This window comes from Larus michahellis, chromosome 2, assembly GCF_964199755.1.
Source record: "Larus michahellis chromosome 2, bLarMic1.1, whole genome shotgun sequence".
Taxonomy (NCBI): domain Eukaryota; kingdom Metazoa; phylum Chordata; class Aves; order Charadriiformes; family Laridae; genus Larus; species Larus michahellis.
Window position 1 is genome coordinate 105,000,955 of NC_133897.1, and position 23,957 is coordinate 105,024,911.

The window sequence follows — 23,957 nt, forward strand, 5'->3', positions numbered from 1 at the left end:
CAGAAAACTTTCCTGCAAGACCTCAAAAGTTAAGAGTAACTGGTAATTTCTTACAAAGATGCATCCCCGAATTGCAGAAATACATATATAGCCTGACAGACAGTGTGTAACTTAGGCCCCCCAGCTAATTTCTTGCATGTTCAATCTGGTGTGACTTTCAGAGTAGGCTTAAGAAAAAAAGATCTGTTGTACCTCTGGTTTTAAGCTTCAGCATCTTCTTTAATGGGAGAATGCATGGAGCTGGTGTGCAATTACTGCTACAGTTCCCATGGTTTGAAATGCATTGCTGTCTGGCTTGCTTTGATCTCTTTCCTTTGACGTGGCCAGAATGAACACGGCTCTTTCAGCTGCTGCCACTGCTCATTTTGCTACTTTAATCAAGCATCTGTGTGAAGGGCTAAGTTTCTTCAATAAGAGAGGAAAGAGGATACTTAAAGACATAAATAATACAGGGTGTACAAGTTTGGGGAAGGTATGATGCTGGTTTTCCTTCGTCAATTTTAAAACCTGGCTCCCAGAGAGCAGCACCTCGCTGTGGGTAATGGGACGTTAAAGCATTTCAACCCACAGTAACCACATGTGATTCCTGTTAATAGCCAGACTTTGGGCACAGACTACAACATTGGGTTATTCCTGCACAAACTGCAAGTGTTTTCGGATCTCTGACATGCAGATGCTAGGACTTGTGTGTGCGGTGGTGAAAAGCCTGACAATACCTAAGAGTTTTCCAGCAAAAGAACCCCTGGTGATGGTATATCAAAAATCTCTGACTTGGGTAATGTTACTATTTTTTACACAGTAATACTGTAAAACTTAGTTCCTTCAGTGGAACAATAATGCTGAACACAAGCTGTAATGAATATATAGTGCATTCTTAGTTTTTATTTTATATTTGTTTTATAGAACCAAGCCTCTCAAATCATAAAATTGTCAGCAAAGCTAAAAATGATGTGCTGTTTGCTAATTCAAGAGATAGGACTCAGGCATGTTTATTAGAGTGTCACTGTTCCAGCTAGATGTTACACTCCTGTGTGTTTCCATCTAGTCGTTGAGTGATTGTGTCACGGTTTTACCAGGTAAGTTGAAAAAGTCGGTATAGTTACCCTACCGAAAGAGATATCACAGCAACAATTCTCCTGTACCACCGGCTACAGGGATCCCTCTTCCAAAGGCTGTGAAGTGCCAAGTACACCTTTGTTAGCTTTACCGCAGAGGCAAACTTAGGAAAGCAGATAAGGCTCATGATATTTCCTGTTAAAGGACATAACGTACTGGTCATGGTGTATATAATTTTATAGCTTGCCTCAGTGTAAATATGACCTTGAAACAGTTGTCACCATATTGAAAGAAGTGTATTTATTTTAACCTGATTCTGTGGGCCCCGCGCAAACCGGTACTGCTTGTACAAACAATGCATACGCTCGGCCCAGTACTGAAAATCTAAAAGTCCCTTCTTTGTCCCCCAGTCCCAGGTTGATGATTTTGATTATCTTTAGGCAGATCGACAGTGACTGTATGTGGTAGAGAATGTTTCTGGCAGGTCGCCTCTCTCATATTGGCAACCTTCAGGATAAACTATTTCACGGGTAGATTTTTCCAGCTCTACTTGCCGAGCTCTGAGCATTATCTTTCATGTAGCTGAGGGAGGTCCTGAAAATGGTACATCTCAGGATGACAACGAGACCTACAGTCTTATGCGTTGAGGGAAATGATAAGAAACTGTCAAGTCGGCTGGGAAGGTTTATTTATCCCCGTTGGCAAGTTTTCATTGACTGGCCCTGTGGAAAGAAGCTTGCTAGTCATTTCAGGAGAGATTTTACTGGTTCTCTTATCCAGTAAAACAGCTACTTGTGAATTAATGCCGAAGTATGTCAAATGTTTGCAGGTTTTTTTCAGCGGGTCTGGAATACATTTTAGGTTAGTATCAGAAACGCAGTCAGAGGAATTGAACTTATTTTTTCATACTGTAGTAATTAGTATCTGAAAGAATTATCATTCTGCTATGCAATTTTCATTTTTTTTCCTTTTAGCATAGTTTTATGCTAAAAAGTACACACTCCTACTGAGTGAATGCAGTATGTATTTAAAAATATTTAAATTTTATATATTATTATTTATTTCCTTCAAAATATGAGCATAAGTAATATAGACATACTGTCACTCCTTTCTCCTGCTAAACCTGCAAAGACAGGTATTTCCATAATAGGATGCGAACTGGCACTTCCCTTCTCTCCATCAAGACCTTTTTGTGTTTTCATGCGAGCTCTGCTGCAAGGCCGAGCTCTGTCTGCTTCCCTGACGGCTGTTCTTCAGCAGGAGAGGGCCAGGGAGGGCTTGGAGAGATGGTATCTTTCAGGAGTCTGAAAGCAACTGTGCCAAGACTTAGGTATTAGCGAAGGTCTAGAATGAGTAGATCCTTCCAGTACTTGAAGGGGGCCTAGAGGAGAGATGGGGAGGGACTCTTTATCAGGGAGTGGAGCGACAGGACAAGGGGTAATGGTTTTAAACTGAAAGAGGGGAGATTTAGATTAGATATTAGGAAGAAATTCTTTACTGTGAGGGTGGTGAGGCACTGGAACAGGTTGCCTAGGGAAGTTGTGGATGCCCCATCCCTGGAAGTGTTTAAGGCCAGGCTGGATGGGGCTTGGAGCAACCTGGTCTAGTGGGAGGTGTCCCTGCCCACGGCAGGGGGTTGGAACTGGGTGATCTTTAAGGCCCATTCCAACCCAAAGCATTCTATGATTCTATGATCCTATTTGACCTGCTGGATTTCAGTCCCGGCAGTAGCTCTCGGGGGGCATAATGCTGCCTGCAGAGAATGGCTGGGAACTGGTATTCCACAAGGCATCAGGGAAAGCAGCATTTGTCGGGCTTTTCTTGTAAAATCCTAAGTGGAAGTTCCATTCATCTGGCCACAGCAATGCAGTCTAAATGTCAGCTCTAAAAATATGTTGTGCGTTCACCAATAGCAGTGCAGTGCTTTTCAGCAGGCTTAGCCAGTGATCTTTATTGACCCAAGATGTAGTAGAGAACTAAACTTGGTCATTTAGTCAACTTATTTCAATAGAAGTAAGTACAACTCTGTAGTAACAGGTATTTGTAAGTCTACACTGGGCCAGGTGGGGTTTTCCACTTTTTACTGTATTTTGAGTACTAAGGTTTGTTGCAAGGAAACTGGTGCCACAACAGACCCCTTATTCACTGCTTCATCAGGGCAGTGTGGAAGTGTACTCAGCTCACCAGTGGAATGGGAACACACTCAGGACCTTTCGTTCTTGCCTGGCAAGAGCCTCGTATGCTCTGTAACGTCTCATGTATGCAGTGAGGGAGGGAAGTCAAAGGAACGCACGTTATGCTTAGCAGATGGCTTCTCATTTTTGTGGAGCTTTGGTCTACAGCTTGATTAGCCCATAGGAAAAGTGGAGTTTCTTGTGCAGAAGAACGTTCATCCTTCAGTTACTCTGAAGCGATAAAGAAAATCTGCCTTTGGGTGGAATTTTTTTCCCCTAAAAGTGATAAGCTTTGGCAAGGAGGGAGGGAAGAGAGCAAGCTGTAATGGAAGCAGTCTCTTGGCTGACTGCAGTAGGAGTGTTAAACTCATGTGGATCTGTATTACGGCATTTCTCCCTGCATTCATTCTGCTAGCAAATGGGAAAAATGTTTGTATAAAGGCTGAATGCACCAGCAGATCGATTCTAGTTGTGTTCAGAGCTGTGACCAACTGTTTGTTTCGCAATTGTGCTGCATGCCATCTATTCCAAACAGAAATATTTGTTAAAAATTGATGTCCAGCAGTTTGACAAGCTTCAGGCAAACCCAGTAATGAGATCTGTGAAATGAAATGTCTGATGGCATCTTGCCTTCTAACCATATTAGTGAAGTTAGGCTGAGAGCCATTTTTTGCCTGCAGTGTCTTAGCATAATGAGGATAAATCAAGCTTTGCAGTTCAGATTTAACAATGCAGACATAATTCTTTCCTCCCTCTCCCCCACGTACTTATGTGAAGCGAAGCCTAATGGCTGTGGACACTGCATTCTGCGCTGCAGTCAAAATCCAAACCAGGAGCTGGATCGGACCTCTCACTGGGGCCCAAGGGAGAGAGTGGAACCACCTCAAGGATCTTGATCGGATAACTCTGGTATTTTCTGAAGTGACTCAGCGAATGATCAGGAGATCCCTAGCCTTGTTTGATGAACCTTTCTCCGCACCAGTTTACCACTTTGCACCCATTCGCTCATCCCCTTTTCTCCTTTGAGTCTGACCACCGAGTGCTCCCACTGTGTGCTAAGCCACACAGGGCTCCTCGGTGCCATCTGCAGCGGTGGAGCTCTGGCTGGAAGCCAGGACTGGCCTTGCTGTTCCTGACAGATGACCTGCAGTGGACTGCAGGATGGATGGTTTTGATACTTGATATAGCTGAGCATCAAATAATTGGGTCATTTTTCCAAGGAAATTAAGTGTTAAATTGGCCTGCTTTTTACATGATCCCGGTTTTTGTAGTAGATCAGGGTGTGTAATTACTGCTGCATGTTCAGACTCCTCAGTCACACGCATACCCAAAGCTCCGTTGTCCCGTCTACTCAAGAACGTTAAACTTAGGAGCGAGGTGTGTGATAGTGCAGGAGAATTAGGGCTCCCAGCGGTGCCTTATGCTATACTTCACGCAAAACAATTCCTTATGGTCCTTTTCTTAGAGACCTTAACTGCATAAAAAGGAAAGGCAAGATGTTGGTAAACGGTCATCTTAACGCGGAGTTGGAACCCAGACATCCTCAACTGCAGCTTAGATGTAGTGACAGTGGACGTGCTTTTCTGTCCTTTGCATTCTTTCAAATGTCCTGATATTACCACGAACGTTACTAAAAGTCACGTGTTCCAGAATGGTGGTTTTCAGCTCTTAAATAATGCAAGGCAAACTATTGCTAATACGTTGCACATACGCCTTACTACTACAGCTTACTGAAGACCTGGAAATCTTAGGCGTTACAAAACTGAGCAGTTTTTAGGTGTAACCTTTTCTTTTTCAAGTGACTAGAAACGGGTAAGTCAGTACAAAATTCCAGATGTTTTATTTAATATTTTATTATCGGCACTTCAGTAAGCATACTGAAATATAGTTGACTCAAAACTAAGAACTGTACTGCATTATATTTAACTGTCCAGTTGTCTTCTCATAGAAGAGAAAGGAGCAAAAAAGTAGAAAAGGACAAATACACATTATATTTCATATACTGAAGAGCACTGCTTTATAAATATACATGACTTAAGCTAACATGAAAAGTCGATTCAAAAGGTCCCTGAAGTGAGATAATCTTCATATTCATACACCGAGGAAAAGGCCAAGTAAAAGGAAATTAGTAATCAGTCACAGCAATCTGTAGCTACTATAAAACATATTAAATATTCGGTGTTATAAATTTGATTAATGTACTTTCTGCTGTTTGTAACGAGTAAATAGTACTTAATTCTTAAGAATTCGTACAAATATTTAAGCTGCTGTCATGTATTGTTACAACCAATATTTGCCGTATGCTGTGGCTGTTGCACTAAGCCTCTCTTGAGAAGGCCAAGCAGGGGCACACGCTGCAGCTTCTGTCAGCTTCATTGTCCTCCTTTATTTTACAGCACTTGTAGAGGGAGCAGCGATAAGAATGTGAGAGGAATTACAACTATCTGCAAGAAAGCAAGACTGGAAAGGGGTGGGAGGAGATGAAAAACTTGTAATCCCCCCCCCTTTTTTTTTTTAAACTTAACACATTAAAACTCTTAGCTTAATGACCCTCTTTCTAAGGTTTGTCTTTTGTATGGAAGAAGACCACAGACTTCTATATACACAAGGAGGGACTATCACAGAGCAGGTCTACCATGCGACCCAGGAGAAGGGTATTTGTATCCAAGGGACTCTCCATCAGAGATTGTACTTTGTGTAAAACAGGTTTCCATGGTCTTGACATACGTGCTGTTGGAACCACAGGACTGAGAGGTCCCAGCTAATTAGAAGCTTACCTAAAAGTGTATCCTAAGAAACGGGATAAACTATTACTGTCAAATTGAGCTTTAAGGCATAGTGGTTTTGAAAATACTTATATGTGGCCTATCTCCTATTAAAGGCAGTGGGGGGTTGAATTTCATATTGTTTCATCGAAAAAATCATGGAATTATAGAACAGCCCAGGTTGGAAGGGACCTCAAAACATCACCTGGTCCAACTTTTTGTGGGAAAGGGAGCCTAGATGACATTATGTAGCATGCTGTCCAGTTGCATCTTAAAAACCTCCAGCAATGGGAACTCTACCACACACCTGGGGAGGTTGCTCCAGTGAATGCTTGTTCTTACCATAAAAAAATTCTTTCCTATGTTGAGATTAAACCCCTCCCAGTGCACCTTGGACCCGTTGCCCCTTCTCTTCTCCATGTGGCTCCTTGTGAGGAGAGATCTGCCATCCTCCTTGCAGCTGCCCAATACATATCTTTGGAATTTCTATTTTGATTAATGAATAGGCTGATCAGAATTTTTGATCCATCCATGTTCCCTCGTTTGGGGAGTCGCTGTGTGTAGAGGGAACAAATGGCTTTGTTCGCTCTGGCCAACGTGCGCGGGGAAAGTTGTGCCAGCAGCAGGCTCCAGAGCTGCACAGCGCGAGGGGAACTGGAAAGATGGCGTTGCCTTTGGGAGTGGTCCCAAAGGATCCCTGCTCGGCATCTGTCTCCCTCCTGCTGCTTTTGGGCTAATGCGAGGACGTGCTTTTCTCATGCTCTCACTCGCACGCTTTCAATGACTTTATTCACTTAAAATGGAAATAGTCGACGCTTTAATAGCCTTCTGGTAATGCCTGTGGCGGTGCGTTCTGCTGTGCTTACTCTTGAGCCCGTTTTACAGGGGTTTAAAGAAAAAACTCATGCCTGAAGACCTTTTCCTCCCTGGGCTGCTTTCTCTTGCACAAATGATATGGTACAGGAAGGGTGCTCTATTTTAACAACAGCGCTTCATCTTGCAGGGAGAAACAAAGAAAAGATCAATATCATACGCACAACACTTATAATGGGTTTTAATAGAAGTCATCTAAATATTTGTTTCTAAATGAAAAAATAAGCGTATGTTTACACGTGCCATTAATTCTGGATATCCTTAAGACATTATTAAAGTGATCTGTCTCTCAAATGCACTTGAAGACTTCGATTAGTTAGTTCAGCTATTAATATCTCTCTGCTATATATTTTTAAATATTAGAGAAGACTTTAAGCATACAGAAAATGTAGGGGAAAACTTAAATGTGTGCTTTCATTACTGAAATAAAGCATACAGAAAGATTTATACTTTATAGCTCACTGCGTATGCATTGGGAGAAGCTACTTTTGTGGCACAAATACCCTTCTTTGTTGCTTACCAATACCCGTATTCAGTGACACAAAGAACAACTGTTGTAAAAAATATTAGTATGCAGATGCTCTGGTGTTTTGTTAATGCATTTAATTAAATACAATAGCTCTTTTGTTTGTTTTTCTTTTTCTGTCCTTGAATGGATTTGTGTTATGGTATAGAATCTAGGCTTAGAGTTGCTATTTAAAATGTTTTGCGGCTTTAGAATGTGCCATATATCCATGTTAGTTACTTTCTCTCTCGTTCGATTAAGAAAATCATTTGGGGGCTTTAATAGTTCCTAATAAGTTTGAAAGTATCTTTTCAGGAAAACCCAAATCCCAAAGTTGACAGCCAATATTTTCCTTTTCCCCACTGACGAGGTCTTCAGTGACAATTAGCATTGGTTAAATAATTGTATTCCTGAGAAATACGTTTAGACGTTTTTAACCAAAGGAAATTTTCTTTGGTTTTCCCCAATATTTTCTAGGTAGTTTTCACAGAAGAAAAAAGAAAGTTGCACAGCAAAACTGCACGTTATGTTTTTTTTCTGTGAAAAACGGTAGCGGACTGATTACAGCAGATTGTAACCTAAGTACCGGTATATGTTTGCAGAAGCCATCGTTACTGTCTCGTGCTGTTATCCATAAAACTATTTAAAAATTAATCTCAGCCTGAGAGGAGGTTTCTTTAGTGCCCTGTGGGTGGGCAAAATGATACGAAATGACTGTGTCGAGTTTAAAATTGCTCTGGTGAATCAGCAAAGAACTTGAGCCCGGAGTACTTCGAAAATGTAACAGTATTTGACAGATCCTGTCCCTCCCATGGCACAAGGACCAAATCAAATGGGCATTTAATGAGGTGATTAGAAGACCCTAAAGGTAACATATGACTAGCTGTAACTTATTTCTGAAATTTTGAGCCTCGTTAGCTCCAAAAAACGTTTCTGACAATGGGGGGGACTGCGTGGGAGGTGTCGGGTCTGAAGGTTGCTTCTGAAGCAGTGTCCTACTAATAACTGTTCTGGTGTTCCTTGGACATAAGACGTATTCCTCAGTGGTTGCAGTTCCTTTTGGAACAGTGGGAATAATGGTATAGACTATAAAAACCTCCATAAATCTTTTTGTCGCTGATAGAAGGAGCTGCCACAGGTTAAAGGTTAAGTGTGCTACAGCTGATTTCTCTTCAGATATTTTACTGCTTGCATCAAAACGCCCCTGCAGAGCAGGCAGCAGAGGGGCACCTCGGAGGTCTGTCTCGGCACCTTTCTTGGCTAAAAGCTCATCAGTTTCTGATAATCCTCTTTGTCACTTCTCACAAGCACTAAATACAAATCTCAGAGAGTTTTGCTCTAGGCCTGCAGCAGCAGCGCTAGGACATCATACGCCGACTGCCAGCATCACACGTGGAGGAAAAACTGTCATGGGAGGCCAAGCAGACACTGCAGTTTAGTGTCCTCTGCCTTTTGGAAGTGAGGACAATTTAAATAGTGACAAAACCTTCCCTCGTGACACTTGTCTGATCAGTATTGAAGTTACAGTGAGGGGTTCCAAATGGGGACAAAACCTTCAGGTACAAAAGCTCTGACATCGTGGAGAGGGAACGTGCACTTGAGAAGGCACCGTCCTGTGATGTCACTTTAACTTTTTTTTTTTTTCCTGTTTTGGAGAAAACCAGCGCATTTTAGAGTTGCAGTCCTCCAGGGAAAGTACGGGAATTGTGATTATTCCGACACTGTAACTGATTGCCTCCTCCTCAGTAAGCTTTCCACATGAATAAAATTAGTTTCAGTTGTGCTTCTAACAACATGTTGAGCTATTTACAATTTCTTCTAATGAAAAAAAACCACCTAGAACTACTGCAAATTTAGTGTGAGAACATCCTGGTTTCGGTTCCAAGATAGCTTAATGTTCTTACAGGCTGGTAGAGAACATAGTTTCATTGCAACTGCACATATTACGGGTTTTGTATGAAATGAGCATCTCGAGGCAAGGGAGAGAAAGCAGCATTGTTCCCGGGCTGTTTTTCACAGGCCTGTATTCATATCTCATCCTTGTTGTTTGCAGGAGAGGCAGATGTGAACCAGAACAATGGGACCTCCACGAAGAGCCCAGCGGTGACAGACTCCAAAGGCACAGCAGACCCGAAGAATGCCTGGCCCGAGGCCAACCCAGCTGACACGACCGGTCGCCCCCACTTGATCCGCCTCTTTTCCCGAGATGCCCCAGGAAGAGAAGACAACACCTTCAAAGATCGGCCCTCGGAGTCAGACGAGCTACAAACCATCCAAGAGGACAGTGCAGCAGCTTCGGAGAATTCGGATTTGATGGCTTCACAAAAACGCTCCTCTTTCCGGCACGGATCAAAAATGGCATCTGCAAGCACTACAGACCATGCTAGACATGGATCTCCAAGGCACAGAGACTCGGGTCTACTTGACTCGCTGGGCAGATTCTTTGGAGGTGAAAGACACGTTCCCCGGCGGGGCTCGGGCAAGGTGAGCTCTGAGGAATAGAGAGCTGCGCAGCTACGGCAAAATAAAGTACAATTAAACAGGAAGGGTGGGACTGGAAGGAAGGTGTAACTGCTATAATGCAAGAGTTGACTTAGCCAGCAAGACGGTACTTGCAGATGTGTAATGCAATGCTTGGCTTTAAACTGGAAAAAAAACAACAACAACAAAAAAAGCATAGATCTGGGAAACAAGAGGAGCTACTCTGGGTAGTAACAAGGAGTATTAGAAATCCAGGTGGCTCTAGAAACGTTACTGAGAGGAATTCTTGTGAACATTTCATGTGGTGCATTGTGTGCTGTGCCATTTAGAGAAACTTCAGTCTGCTTTTGTGTGTTGTTCTTAAATATTTGCAGAAACAGAGCTGGATGAGAGCACCAAGTGCAAGACAAGCTCTAGGTAGTTTGGCACTAACTGAGGGACAGACTTGGAAATAGATGTTAGGAAAAGAAAACGAACAGCGGCCACGTTCTCTGCCTGCTTGCGCAAGAGCATGTTTTAAGGTCAGTCGCTAGCATTGCTGAGGAGATGGCTTGGCAGATACTATCCTGAATCCCAGGTGTACCAAATAGTCCAGCTGCTTTATTCTGGCAAGAAGTGAAGATTTATGTTCCAAGCATTTCATATTAGAGATTGGGTAACAAACCACTTCTTCGTTACGAACTGGAAAACGAGGTATTGATGAAAATATATTACTTGAATTCTTTCCTTTTCCAGGATTAACCCGCCCCCTCTGATAATTTACGCAGGTGGCATGTTTGCTCACTAGTGGTGAGTGGCAAAGTTTAAGGTATTTTCACTGTACCCTCTGCCGTGTAAATGATAAGTGGAGTCTTGTGTTTGTGTGTTCACACACTACATAAGCATTTGAATGGAACTACTGTAGGGCTGTAAAAACCTTTGCTTTTGCTGAATATGTTGTTTGATGTCGTTGCTCAAGCCTTTGTTTTAGCCGAGTATATTGTTTGATGTTGTTGCTCAAGTCGTGTGCTGCAAAAAAAAAGCAACGCTTAGAGTTGCTGCCAGGGCCTAAAGATTTCAATAACCTTTGACAACCTTCGCTGGCCGTTCCAGACGCTCTAACCCGTGACGTGAGCACGTGCGGCTTTCCCATAGAGTTGCACTGGGACGTGCTACGTGCTGCCCTGGGGTTTAAAACTGATTTGCGATCTATGGTCACAAATACAAGATAGGAGAGCTGCAGGCTGCCGCCGTGCTCCGCAGCTCCGCACTGGGAAGCACAACCTACAATAGCCCTTTCCTGGAGAGTTGTTGTAACATAGAGCCCACTGGATGAAAAATACTCCGGAAACTTAAAACCAGAAGCTTCTCACACTTGGTAGCCGGCGCTAAGCAAGCTGTGCATTTTGGTCTTCTTGTTTCTCACATTTACAAACTGGGGACTAGAACGCTTAGACAGAGATTTAGCAATTACGCAGTCGTGCTGTAGGTATGTAATATTCATAGAGGCAACAAGCAGTTGCTGGGAGAATGAAGAGAACCACTTTTCTTACTGTTACCGCAGATATCAGAGACTGTTCCCAACACTGTTATTTTTCTGGAACCTGCTTGGCTAGCTCAACTCTTGCTGTTTTATTCGTATACTGTGTTGCTTGATGAAAAACAGCGTATGAAATGCTCTTTGTACACCAAGGAAATGATACCAAAAACTTAGATTCTGCATACAGAATATCCAGAGGTATGTATGTTCTTGCTTAGCAATAAACCAACCAACTCACTTTTTAGCAGCGATGACTAAAAAATGGCTGCAGGTTGTACCAATTCTGTATTTTATCCTTTGGTGTGAACACGATTGCTATGATTCTCTACAGATCTCCACGCAATTATGCATGAGAGGGCAGGATATCATCTGTCTTATCTCTGTTGCCGTTCAGTAAACTGCTAGTTTGAAGCACTTAAACGTCTGCAAAACAGCGCAGAATTATGGACAATTCTAACATTTCTTTTACCTAGCAGAAGTAATTAAGTTTTTTTAAGAACAACTACATACAATGTTTGTTACAGAGTCCTGGCTTGCAAGGTCTCAGCTGGAAGCACAGAGAAGTTTTATTGTCTTGGCAAAAGTCAGTCGCATTAGGACTTCCAGTGCCAAAGCATCTCTAGCACCGTTTCACACGATGATAGAATCGATGCACGAAAACATGTCGTAGGAAGCTCTGTCATGGGAGGGTTTGGGTGCAGAAAATGTTGAGCAAGTGCCACAGAGGGTTGCTTCAACTATTATTTATTTAGCCTTTGAATCAATGGTTTCTTGTATCAAGGAAGGCTTGTGGTGTCATTTATTTATACGTGTGTGTACAGAGGAAATCTAGACGGCCAATAGTCTTTATTCGTGCTTAAATCCTAAGTGGTTGACACTTGCTGAATTTTGTGGAGTGGGAGAGTAGTGATGGATGATGAAGATGTTCAAGGATGACCTGAAACAGAATGAAGCCCCGTGGCCGTTTTCCAGGCTCCACCAAGTAAACAGGCCTAAGTAAATAAGATACCATGAAAAGCACCTTAAAGGGATGAATTTCAAAGGCTCGAAATTGGAAGGTTCCTAGAGCCGCAGGGTTTGTTTCCTTGCCCTTGTTTCTGATGAATTTTTTTGAAGCATTTCAAAGCAATTCTGCAGCTGCCTTTCTCGCTGTCTCCCTTTCCCAGGCAGCCCCGTGCCCCAGTGGGAGCGTGTATCTCAACTACCCACACCAGCGAGCGCTGGAATGCAGGGACAACACTTGCTCTTTGTACAGATTTAGGGCTGACATTCAAGCAAAACACATTATAAATTCTTTGTGGAGGCATTTTCATCTTGCAGCCGTAGCTGAAAAGTACATTAATGAAGCATATTCACTATTGTGTAGGGAAAGGTGGGGTAGGAACAAAGCGGGGACTGTTTGTTTGTGGCCTCCTTTTCTCCCGTGGAGCAGGTTCTCCCTTACCCTGGAATTCTGAAGTTAAATTAAGAGTGCGTGGGAGTCCCATGGGAGTAAATAAAAATAGAAATACTGGGATGTACAGAAATACTCCTTCTCCTCTAAGGGGCAGCAAAGGCGTTTGCAGTTGTTCCTCCCGCCCCATCAAGATTTTAGGTAACTTAATCAAAACCAGCTTGAATTTTGTACTTTTAGGAATTTTTTTTTTTTTTTTTTAAGGTAGAATATTCCAAACTATTGTTGTGCACAGCTTAAACTATTGTATTAAAGAAGATTTTAAAAGGGTGACAGAAAGAAACTGTGGTGCAGACATTTTCGAAAGCATGCAAGGCAGTAGTGTAACTATAAATTATTTCCTTTCTAATCTTTATAGAATATTTATCAAAACATTTGTAAAGCGTATAAGCAAGTTTGTTAAAATGATCAAATCTTTCTTGCGCCTCCTAGATAGCAGCCTGTATTCAACTGCAGTACGTACTGAGTGCTGGTTTGTTTCTTCTACGCTGGTGTTCACGCTTTTGTAATTCTTTTGTTTATGGTTAATTTTTTTTCCCTACTAAAGTTTGGATTGTGAAATAAGAACTTTTCTGCCCTGGTTTAACATTATGCATTAACGTACTAAACTTTTAAACTGTGTTTGTAACACACTCGCAACAGGTCAAAATATTGTGAGCTGCAGTAAATAATAGCCTGAGGCCGGATGTAGTGAGAGATTAAATCAGTTTCTTACGTTTTGCTGCAGAGTTTTGTATGCAGTCCTGTAATGTTCTCCCGCTGCCTGTATGAAGCCTTGGTCCTCTATTTCTTTCCCGAAATACGTGTGTTTGGGTGCGAGGAATACAGAAGGGGGACGTGGGGCTTCCCCTTCCTGCAGCCAGCGGGAAGGTGCCAGGAGCGCCGGGCTGAAATTCTGCTCAAGTTGAGCAGAACCGAGGTTTTGGCTCGGCGTTTCTGAACCTGCTGCTCCAGACCCACCCCCGAGTTCAGCAGCTGCTGGGATGGGGATCTACACAAAAAAAAAAAAAAAAAAAAAAGGTGGGAGGGCAGGGTTTGCAATAAACCTGCACAGGCAAAAAGTTTAGGTAGCGCCATTTTAAATAATGAGGTGGAGCGATACAATTGTCAGAACAGGCAGGCATCTTTTTTTTTTTTTCTTTTCTCTCTTTTTGCACTTGAACGCCGGTCACATTTCTTACGTGAGCTTTAATGTGTACTGCAGCACCACGAAGGCTTTGAGAAGTAGTGCCATCAATGGTAGTCTGACTAGTACATGAGGTGATTCAAGCAAATACTTACTGTGATTTTTATTTCCAAGTCATGAGTTGTCAGGGAGTGGTATTGCTTGTGAGACACTGTTTTGTAAAACCTGCTGTGCAAGCAGTATGCTTGTAAAAAAAAAAAAAAAAAAAACCCGCAATTTTTTTTTTATAGAGTTTATGGTGGTTGTAACAATAATTTTGTTTTAATCTTTTGCTTTATATGTGCTTTATGTATTCATTAAAATGTTTACGTGACAAAACTGGTGTACTAATGCTTTAATTTGTTTTAAAAACTTTAATCCATTAACAGAAGTTGCAACAGACTACGCCGTAGTATGCGATTGGGGTTTCAGGTCATTAGAAGAGGCTGTACATCCTTCTACAAAATTCAGTTACAGCATTGGACAGCAATGAATAAAGTTTGCTTTGATTAGTTTTTAAACAACTGACGTTGCTAATTCCGCTGTTCTCGCTTTACGGTAACGGGCGCTGAACCTGGCCTGTCTTTTTCATGGCGGGTAGTAGTGAATGATGAATCACCTAAAAATGAATTCCTGTGTATCAGAATTGCGGGTTTGATTAAAGCCCATTTCACTTACGGTAGGCCTCGGGGCGCTTTAGATTTCTCTGTTTTAAAAAAAATAGTAACCCGTACAAGACAAACAAGTATCAGCAGGTGAGTCCCGCACAGCGGGTGAGGAGTGAAAGGCTCAGGAGCCAACATTACATGGGAGTGATCCCCACGTGTTCATTTGACACACGTGTAACCACATACACGTTATACGTGCTTAATAATTAACACATTATTTGATGCACTGGAACTAATTATCTCTCACATTTTCAAACACATTCCTGCTTGAAGCAATTCTTATAAGCTGTGAGAGGAATGTGGAAGTCAGGCTGGGATAAGTGCCCTGTGCGGGCTGCCTGGAAGAGCGAGCACCGACTGTGGGTGACGTTGTAGTGATGCGCCGTGGCCGGGAGCTCGGGGTCTTCAGAAATGGGACAAAGTAGTTGGGGCTCGACCATTTGCGTTAGAAGTTGAAGAGAAAATCATGACTGAGTGGACAGGAAAAGCTTCACTGCTTTCACTGTTGTGTAAATGGCCTTTTTTTGCCTCTTAAATTCAGAAATGTATTTAGTAACATGTTCAGGCTAAAGTGCTAACTCGTCAGCTGAAGCATTTTAAAGATCACTGTTTCTAATGTATCTCCAGAAAGCCATTTCCCCTTTTCATTAAACTTCTAACAGTATCTTCCAGGTCAGTCTTTGCTAGACTATTTCTAGCTTCTCCTCTCCACCAGGATGACAGGTGATAATAATCTGTTTAAGAGGGAGCTAACTGGGTGCTCTGAAGAGGAGCTCCAAGGATCCTGTCAGCCATGGCCGCTTTGGGGTCTCGTGGTGGGAACCAGCCCGGGCTGTTGTGCGGCAATTCCTCTGTGGTTGAACTGCAGGGTACCACAGCCCGGTTGAGAATAAGGTCAGGATTTAATGTCACTGTGACATCCCCGGGGCTGTGTGTGTTTAAATAAGTGAGAGAGGATGGCAGGAACCCCAGAAGTCACATACAGAAGGTCAAATGGATGTATTCCAAATTCAGCATGAGGCTTTTCTCTGCCTAGCGTTAAATTTTCCTCGTTAGGTTTACTTCACTGCAGATGAACCAAATTTACAAATAAGAAACTGCTTTACGTTAAAATCCATTATATTGGGTTTTCTTCTATCACCTATATATTAACTCCTTGCAAATGAACAACTGCATTACCCTTAGCACTCGCCATCCTAGGATGCCAAAAGTAATGACTTTGTTCTTCAGCTGTTCCGAGATTGCAGAATACTAAACACCGCCCAATAAAACAAATTGAGGCAAAAGCTAATAGGTTTTTTTTCCCCCCGGATCTTGTTTTGTACCTCCATCCTCGCATACTGTTAGCGACAATTGCTGGCTTTCATTTTGGGTACTGGTGCAACGTATCTCACCTAGTTCCTGAAATGGTCTCCAGTTCGTTAGATGGCTTCAGTCACTCATTTCACTCTGAAGTACGGCACTGGAACAGGTTGTCCAGAGAAGCTGTGGATGCCCCATCCCTGGAAGTGTTCAAGGCCAGGCTGGATGGGGCTTTGAGCAGCCTGGTCTACTGGGAGGTGTCCCTGCCCACGGCAGGGGGTTGGAACTGGGTGATCTTTAAGGTCCCTTCCAACCCAAGCCATTCTGTGATTCTATGATTTCAGTTCTGAGCTACACAAAATCCTCCACCACCATTTTTCAGCTGTTTTTATCAAGCTTCATACAAAGCAATTTAAAAAGTGTTCATGAAAAATACCGAATTACTGCTGCAGACCCAAGATGGTCCTTAGCTCTGTCCTGCCTTTCGTTCATGATGCACCTGCATTTTCATTTCTGATATATTGTACAATGAACATGCCTTGGAAACAACAAGCTTCAGGATTTGGTGGGTGTCCATCCGTGTCCTCGGCCCCCCAATTTATACTGACTACATCACTGGAAATTTTACCTCTGATTGACAGCATTTGTTTCAATAAATTATGCTATTAACTATGTCACATCTAATTATTTCCTAATATTAAACTCTCCTTACTACTACATTCTCCCCATAAGTTATGCCGATGTAGGCAATAATACTTTTAACAACCTGCACAAGAGTTTATCTTGTCATTTTCTTGACTATTAAAGGCAAAAAAGAAATAAAATAGGGCCGGTCCCTTCAAAGATGAAAAATGATAGTTTGTGGGTGGGTGGATGGGTCTGTGCAGTCTGAGAGACTGAAGTGTGCGTTTCAAGAAACTAAGGCTGTAGTAACATTTTTCTCCTCTTTATTTCTGGTTTTTACAAATTTCTGCTTTCTTGCTGGTAGCCGTAACCACAACGGTGCAGTCGTTTGCCGTAGCAGCACCAGCAGATGCATCTCCACCAACTACATAGTCTGATCAGCTGAACTTTATCATTGTGGCTGCAAATCTATGATGCCTTCCAGATCTTGGCCATGTACAGTTAAGTTCTTAAGGCTGTGAAGTTTGTTGGTAGCAGAAGCTACCTTGGAAACCACCCTGAGAATACCTACTAGCCAAAATCTCTTCTCTGCTGGAGCGATTGTTCTCAAAAAAAACCAAAAAAACCCCACCAAACAAAACCAGCCAAACCCCAGAGCTTTGCACTGGGTTTCTATGGTGGGTAATTTCAACAAGGCTTAATCAGTGTCATTGACTGATACCAACTTGATAAAACAGCACAGAGAACGATACTGATTGCGCACCAGAGACTATGTCCAAGAAGATAAAGAACCTCTATCATGAAGAATATTTGAATAAAATGATAAATGCTAGGCAGAAAAATGCATCAGAAAAGCAAAGATAAGTTAAAGCATCAGGGTTTGCCCCTGAAACCATTTATCAAGTGTCACAACAACGGAATAAACTGGACATGGAGAAAAACCCAGCAGGTACGATGGCACTGATCTTGCACTCGGGACCCATCATAAAACAGAACTACTGTCCTTAACAACTGTCTTCTGATTCTGAACTTTTTCTGAACGGATTCTTTTTTCCTCCCTCACCTCCTAATTTGTGAGCCCTAATCATCAAGGCAGCAAGGAGTAAGAGGGTTATGGAGAAATGTGGTTCTGGATTATCAATGATCACTTCATTGATGATCACTTACTTCTCTGGATGGTCAGTGTTCTCCATTGTTTTCTTCTTCATGCCGTCTTTCTTCTCATCTTCCTTGGGTTTCTTACTTTTCAGTCATCTCTCTTCTTTCTTCTCATGTTTATTCCAATCTTTCTGCTCGGAATTCGTCGTCTTTCTGTTCATCTGTTTCTAGCCAAAGATTAAATTCATGCTCTCAGCACAACACTGGAAAGCAGGTTCTCCTGGACTCTGCATCTCTCTTCCTACCAATTCTGCTCTGTAACTTTCAGCAAGTCATTTCATTTCTGTCTTTGTTTCATAGAATCACAGAATGGCTTGGGTTGGAAGGGACCTTAAAGATCATCTAGTTCCAACCCCCTGCCATGGGCAGGGACACCTCCCACTAGACCAGGCTGCTCAAAGCCCCATCCAGCCTGGCCTTGAACACTTCCAGGGATGGGGCGTCCACAACTTCCCTGGGCAACCTGTTCCAGTGTCTCACCACCCTCACAGTAAAGAAATTCTTCCTGATATCTAATCTAAATCCCTCGTCTTTCAGTTTAAAACTGCTACCCCTCATCCTATTGCTACACTCCCTCATAAAGAGTCCCTCCCCATCTCTCCTGTAGGCCCCGTTTCCACATTAGTAAAAATTAACAGTGCCATTACAAGGATGTGCGGGTCGTCCTTTCTAAAGCGATTAGAAAAAGCCTGCTGAATTAGCTAATTATTTATGTCACCATCGGACCAGCACGCGGGGAAGATGTCAGCATTCCCGCCGCTTTTTGTAGGTTGTGAACAGCCCGGAACAAACTCCATCACGGAGAGCAAACCGGTACTCGGGTGGCAGGTGAATGAAAATGGAAGCAACGACAGCAGCTTAACACAGCTCTGGTTGAGCGGTGTGTCTTGCAGTTGGTACAGTACTACTAGAATAAACATGGAGGGATAGTATACACATTATACACATTCCATGTGTGCTGTACGTTCTATCACTACCTGATGAGACCCTTGGCAGCAGCACTGGAAGGCTCTGACGTGGTGTCACCTGCCCCCAGAAGCACAAAGCCCCACGTACAGAGCATCTCCCAGTCCCGAGACGGAACAACTTCTGCCTGCAAGCGCCTGCCCGATTTCCCAACCTTGCTCTTGTCAAACTGTATACAATAAATTTCCTCTTGCTTAAAAACCTACCATATATATTCACTGAAAGGATGCCCCTCCATTCCTGTTTGGAATACTGGTTTGAAATGGTACTAACTACAGAAGTTCAAACCTGGGTAGGAATTTTCTTATAATTTGGATTCAGTGTCCATTTCAAGGGCTACACAACATGAGCTGGGCGAGCAGCTTCTTACAAATCGCCTGTCACTCTTTCACCTCCCTCTTCACACAAACCGGCATGAAGAGTATTCATCACTTAACCCTTAAAGTCCACTAAAATCCACTAATTTTAGTCCACCAGTACGGTTGCGAATTTCTTAGTGGGAGTTAAGCATTACATCCTGTAGGTTGTGGAACGGTTTGGTTTCCTAAGGCCGTCCAAATGTACTTTTCAGCTCTCTATGAACTTGAAAATTGTCGATTTTTTTATGATTTCTTTTAAATTAATTATGTACCTTTCATGAAGACAACCCAATGAAAACCACGAAACCCGCTGAATCCATGAAAACGTCCGTTGTTTTTCGTTCTTACCAATGCCTGAGATGCTTACTTGGCTTGATTACATTTTAAATCAGCTCTTTTCCATATTTCATATGTATTTAGATATTGCCATTACTGAAATGACACGTGACGTTCTTTAGATTTGCATTTCACATACTAAAGGAGGCAACAAAACTATGTAACGATGATACTGAAAGGAATTGGAAAACCATAAATTCAGTACTCCAAACCAAAAAAAAAAAAAAAAAAACAACTTAATACTATTACTGTCACTAATGCATATTATCCACTGATTGGGAATTAGAGCTTTAAGTTTATATTTACCTGTATATGCGATCTTTAGTTATAAGCAATCCTCTTGTGGAGGATGGGAGCGCTCAGTGAGAGTTTATAATATGCATTTCAAAGTCCCTCTTAATGAGTGTGAGTTGCAAGATCCAACACATCATGTTTACACCAGGCAAGGTCAGATATGTATTTCACGGGATGTCATAATATCACTAAAAATTGCTGCTGCTACTGAAAACAAAGTCAAGTAGGACGCGCAGAAAACATAACTTCAATTCTGCTTATATGAAAATGAAGTTAATCCCCCAAATCCTACCACATCTCAAATCAGATGCGTGTATGCTCACAAACCGGGATGATCAAACACGGGGTCCAACTGTGCAAACCAGAAGAGTTACGGTACGGAGGGTAACAGCCCTAAACCCTCACTGAGTGCCACAGAAAATACCAAGAGCCTTGGTTCAGCCTCCGAACACCGAAGAGCAAATCCTCAGGTACCTGCACCTCAACTGGAAACGCAATAATCTCGCACAAGCCCCAAAATGGAGCGCATACTGAATTACGCACGGATTTTTGTTACTATGGTAGAGAAATTATTTTCTTTTTACCCAACAGCTCTTTCAAAATACTAATAGGGGTTGTGCCAGTAAATTTAATTATTTTGATGTGAAAGTACAAGGCTAACAACCGGGAATGCAACGCCAACGTATAGCTACTGTTAAGACTTAAAATACGCACATGTTTTCTTTGCACTACATTGAAACTTACTCTCTGTTCTTCCTTTGTCTCAGTGGCCAAAATACATAAGGTAGGCGGCACAGCGAAATAATGCAACTTTCTTGTGCATCACCAGAAAGAGCTGCGAAGGATTCCAATACCGAATCCCTCCCCACCACAGAATAACTGTGGGTATGTTATATACATCGTAAAGATTGTTCTCACTTGCTTTGTCAATCCTGAAAGCTATTAATTTCACAGTGAAGTTGCAAACTGCGTCTGTGTCATCAGATCTCCCAAATACCGCTTAAGCTGCCAGTACTGGCAAATGTTTTCTAATAATTGAGATTATCGAGATTAAGGGCTCTTTCCTTCTTGGCTTTTTTGAGCGTACAGCAGAGTTGACTCAGCGGGGATCCTTTACTGAGGTCAAACAAAAAGGTAACTGGGAACAGCGAACACCTGAGTGTTCTCATCTGTCCTATTTTTTTTGAAAGGAAGACTGTTCGTGACTACAAACTACTCAGTTATATATTTTTTTTTATTTTTTTTTTAGAGGGCACAAACAGAGGCACCTCTGTTTTCCAATTCACAAACAATAGCCAAGGGCTCTGAATTTAGGACTATACTTTGCGAGCACGTTCCATCGTATATAGACGCGGAAGCCAAGCTTGCTTTTTGTTGGTGATGCTCTTGCGACTGAAATTCCTGACACCGTCGTACGACGCCGGGGGAGACCTCGCTGCAGCTGCCGGGCGAGAGACACCCGCAACGCAAAAAAGCAAATAAGTGTCACCCATTCCTAAAACGTGGGTGCTCTGCTGTGTTCCCATTATGCTTTAAGGTGAATGCTTTTTTATGTTTCCCCCCCAAGCACTTAAAGCATATTTAAAGATAAATGGTGACCTTCTGAACGTATCAGTGAAACGCGCAGTGACTAGAGGAGCTCATTCAACAAAGTCCAATTATAAAACACCATCTCAGTAGCCCACCCCAGCAGGAGAAACCAGATTTCTTTCCTCTTTCATTCAGCAAAGCGCCGCCTGAATCCACTCAAATTTAACTTTTAATACCTGGAGACATCAGTTGTTACTCTTCTGAGGGAAATTATTTTCATAATTCATGAATGTGAGCAGTCTCAGAAAAAAAAAAAAAAAAAAAGAAAAAAACACACTGGATTTCACCCCCCGCCCTTAAGAGTTCAAAAATTGAAAGAACAATCTACAGGTGGAAGAGTAATTCTAACCATAAATTAAAGAGAAACATGTAATTAACTGCCACAAATTGAGAGTAATACAGAGGATTCTGACCGCAGATGAAGCTTGCTGATGATAATATGAAAGGAAAGCGCTTTATTTGTAATGCTGGGAAAACCAGGGTATTAAGCTCACGCAGAACCATCATTAAAAATGGCTTCAGACTTGCCACGGCTACGACCCGATGAGCTCTAAAAGACTATGCTGACATTTGGCACCGCAGACGGAAGAAAGTTTGCATGTGCTACACAATGACCTTTCCAACAAGCCAAATTACTAGCACCTAATAACTGATCAGAATGCTAAACTCAGGCAACTCAACCTCATCTAAGCTGCAAAAACCTATTATCCCACCTTTTCGGGGATAATTGCCTCGGTGGCAAGCTGTAGCCCACTGCAGGGTTGAAGGCTACACGCAATCAGATCTCATTTTGAAGTTTTCCGCTTCACGTACCGCCATCGTTTTGCGGTGAGACAGCAACCAGCTCCTGCTGCTAGCGATGGACGTTCGGAACTGCAACACCACCGTATTTCATGGTGTTCATCCCAAAGACAAGGCAGTCAAGCTGGTTCCAGAGGCAAGGCCATGCTTCATTTGAACTTAGATTAAAAAAAACAAACAAACACATGGCTGAAGTAACTTGTTCTAAGCACGCGCGGATGCCTTGCTGGCTCCCTCTTCCTCATCGTGACAGCAGAGGATATTTTGGCAACACTGGAACTAGCGACAAAGCAGAACCTGCAGGTTCTAGCGACAAAGTAGACAACTAGTGACAAAGTAGAACCTGCAAGTATAAGCAGGACTGGCTGCCTGACACTACAGAAATCTCACAAATCCAATAAAATTCAGAAATTCCTGTTTTTAAAGAATAAATATCTACATATCATCAGCACGCAAAAATCCGTGCCGATAAGTACCAGCTCAACTTTTCTGGATAGGCTCGATTTTTTATCCTAAGGAAATTAGTTTTCTAAACAATATATCTGAATCTCATTTCTCCTCAGAACTGCGTAACTTAAAAGGCCACTCATGAAGCTGGGTATTTCACCTCATTTTGTATGAGCCAACACAACATAAATCGATTTCATTCACATAAGATCACAAGATCTGACATCACTCACTTAAAAAAATACAACTTTGAGGTAGCAGCTTTGAGCAGTAACACTAGATCATTTCACAGGACCTTTTATTCAAGACTTTTAGAACATGTGAATCTCTGCACGGCCATTTTCAGTACCAACAGCTTGAGGTGGCTCCTGATGCCACGAGATGTCACTCAAAAGTGCAAAAAGACTCTAAAGCTTTGAAAGTCTGTTCTACGGATATTAACATACTTGTCAAAAATCACCAAGCTGCTCATGAGCCAGGAGCCCTGCTCCAACAATCAGACCAAGCTTTTTCCCTGGCAAGCTGATCAATGTTTTTCCGTATGTGACGAAAGCAAAGTATATTTTAAATAACTATTCATACTCCTGTGTTCATTCAGTTTGTGCTACTAGGGAAGTGCTTAGGCGAGCTACTGTCCCACTATGGATTTCTATTTCATCTTTAGAGTACAATGAAAATTTTTAGTATCCACACGACGCTGACAACATCATTGTGTTTTCAGGGAATTCATTACACTAAGAGAACCACTGTGGCACTGTTGTTATTTTCATTCTCTCCTACCTTCTCCGCTCCCCACCGAACATAGTTCAGATCTGTCGCACTGAACAACGAAGCCACGTCATTTGCAATGACGGGCAGACATCTGTAATTGGGTCAGTCATATGGTAACAGTTATTTTTTTAAAACTTTGTCATGCTGCATCCAGACAGCAGGAACTACACCGCATTTTTGACGCTATTTTCACTGCAATAGATGCATCATGCTCTAACTACCAGTCAAGGTGTTCGCTCTTCACAATGTGTTATTTTTGTTACTTATTTTTACCTTCGCTTACTGGACTTCTCTCTGTATCGCTCGGGAAGCCCTATGGAAAATAGAAGGTATCGTCAGTCTCATTCGATTCCCTCATTCTAAAATGAAGCATCGCTCTTGCGGTTCATCGGTGCTATGCGGTCTTTGGGAACTGAGAAATGATACACAACCCATTCCTGCTCTTGCACGGAGAAGAACCCAATATCATTTTACGTTTTTCTCCGTTTCAGGTTTTATGTCTAAAATTACATTCTACGATCCTACTTACGGAAGAAGGAAAATTACAAGGTTTCTGTTATCACAACTTTCCAATAACAGGTTTGATTCCACACTGGGCTGCAATGCTAAAAACATGTACATCCACATATATTATGCACAACATATGTCCG

The 23,957-nt window shown here is 42.3% G+C and overlaps 1 protein-coding gene across 2 annotated transcripts in view; it reads left to right on the forward strand.

The window, feature by feature from the left end:
- Positions 1-23,957, forward strand: part of MBP (myelin basic protein) — a 120,300-nt gene that overhangs the window by 90,616 nt on the left and 5,727 nt on the right. For both annotated transcript variants that reach the window (XM_074576513.1, XM_074576514.1), the window contains exon 4: positions 9,427-9,857. In XM_074576513.1, the coding sequence (XP_074432614.1) occupies positions 9,427-9,857 (431 nt within the window). The remainder of the gene's footprint in view (positions 1-9,426; positions 9,858-23,957) is intronic.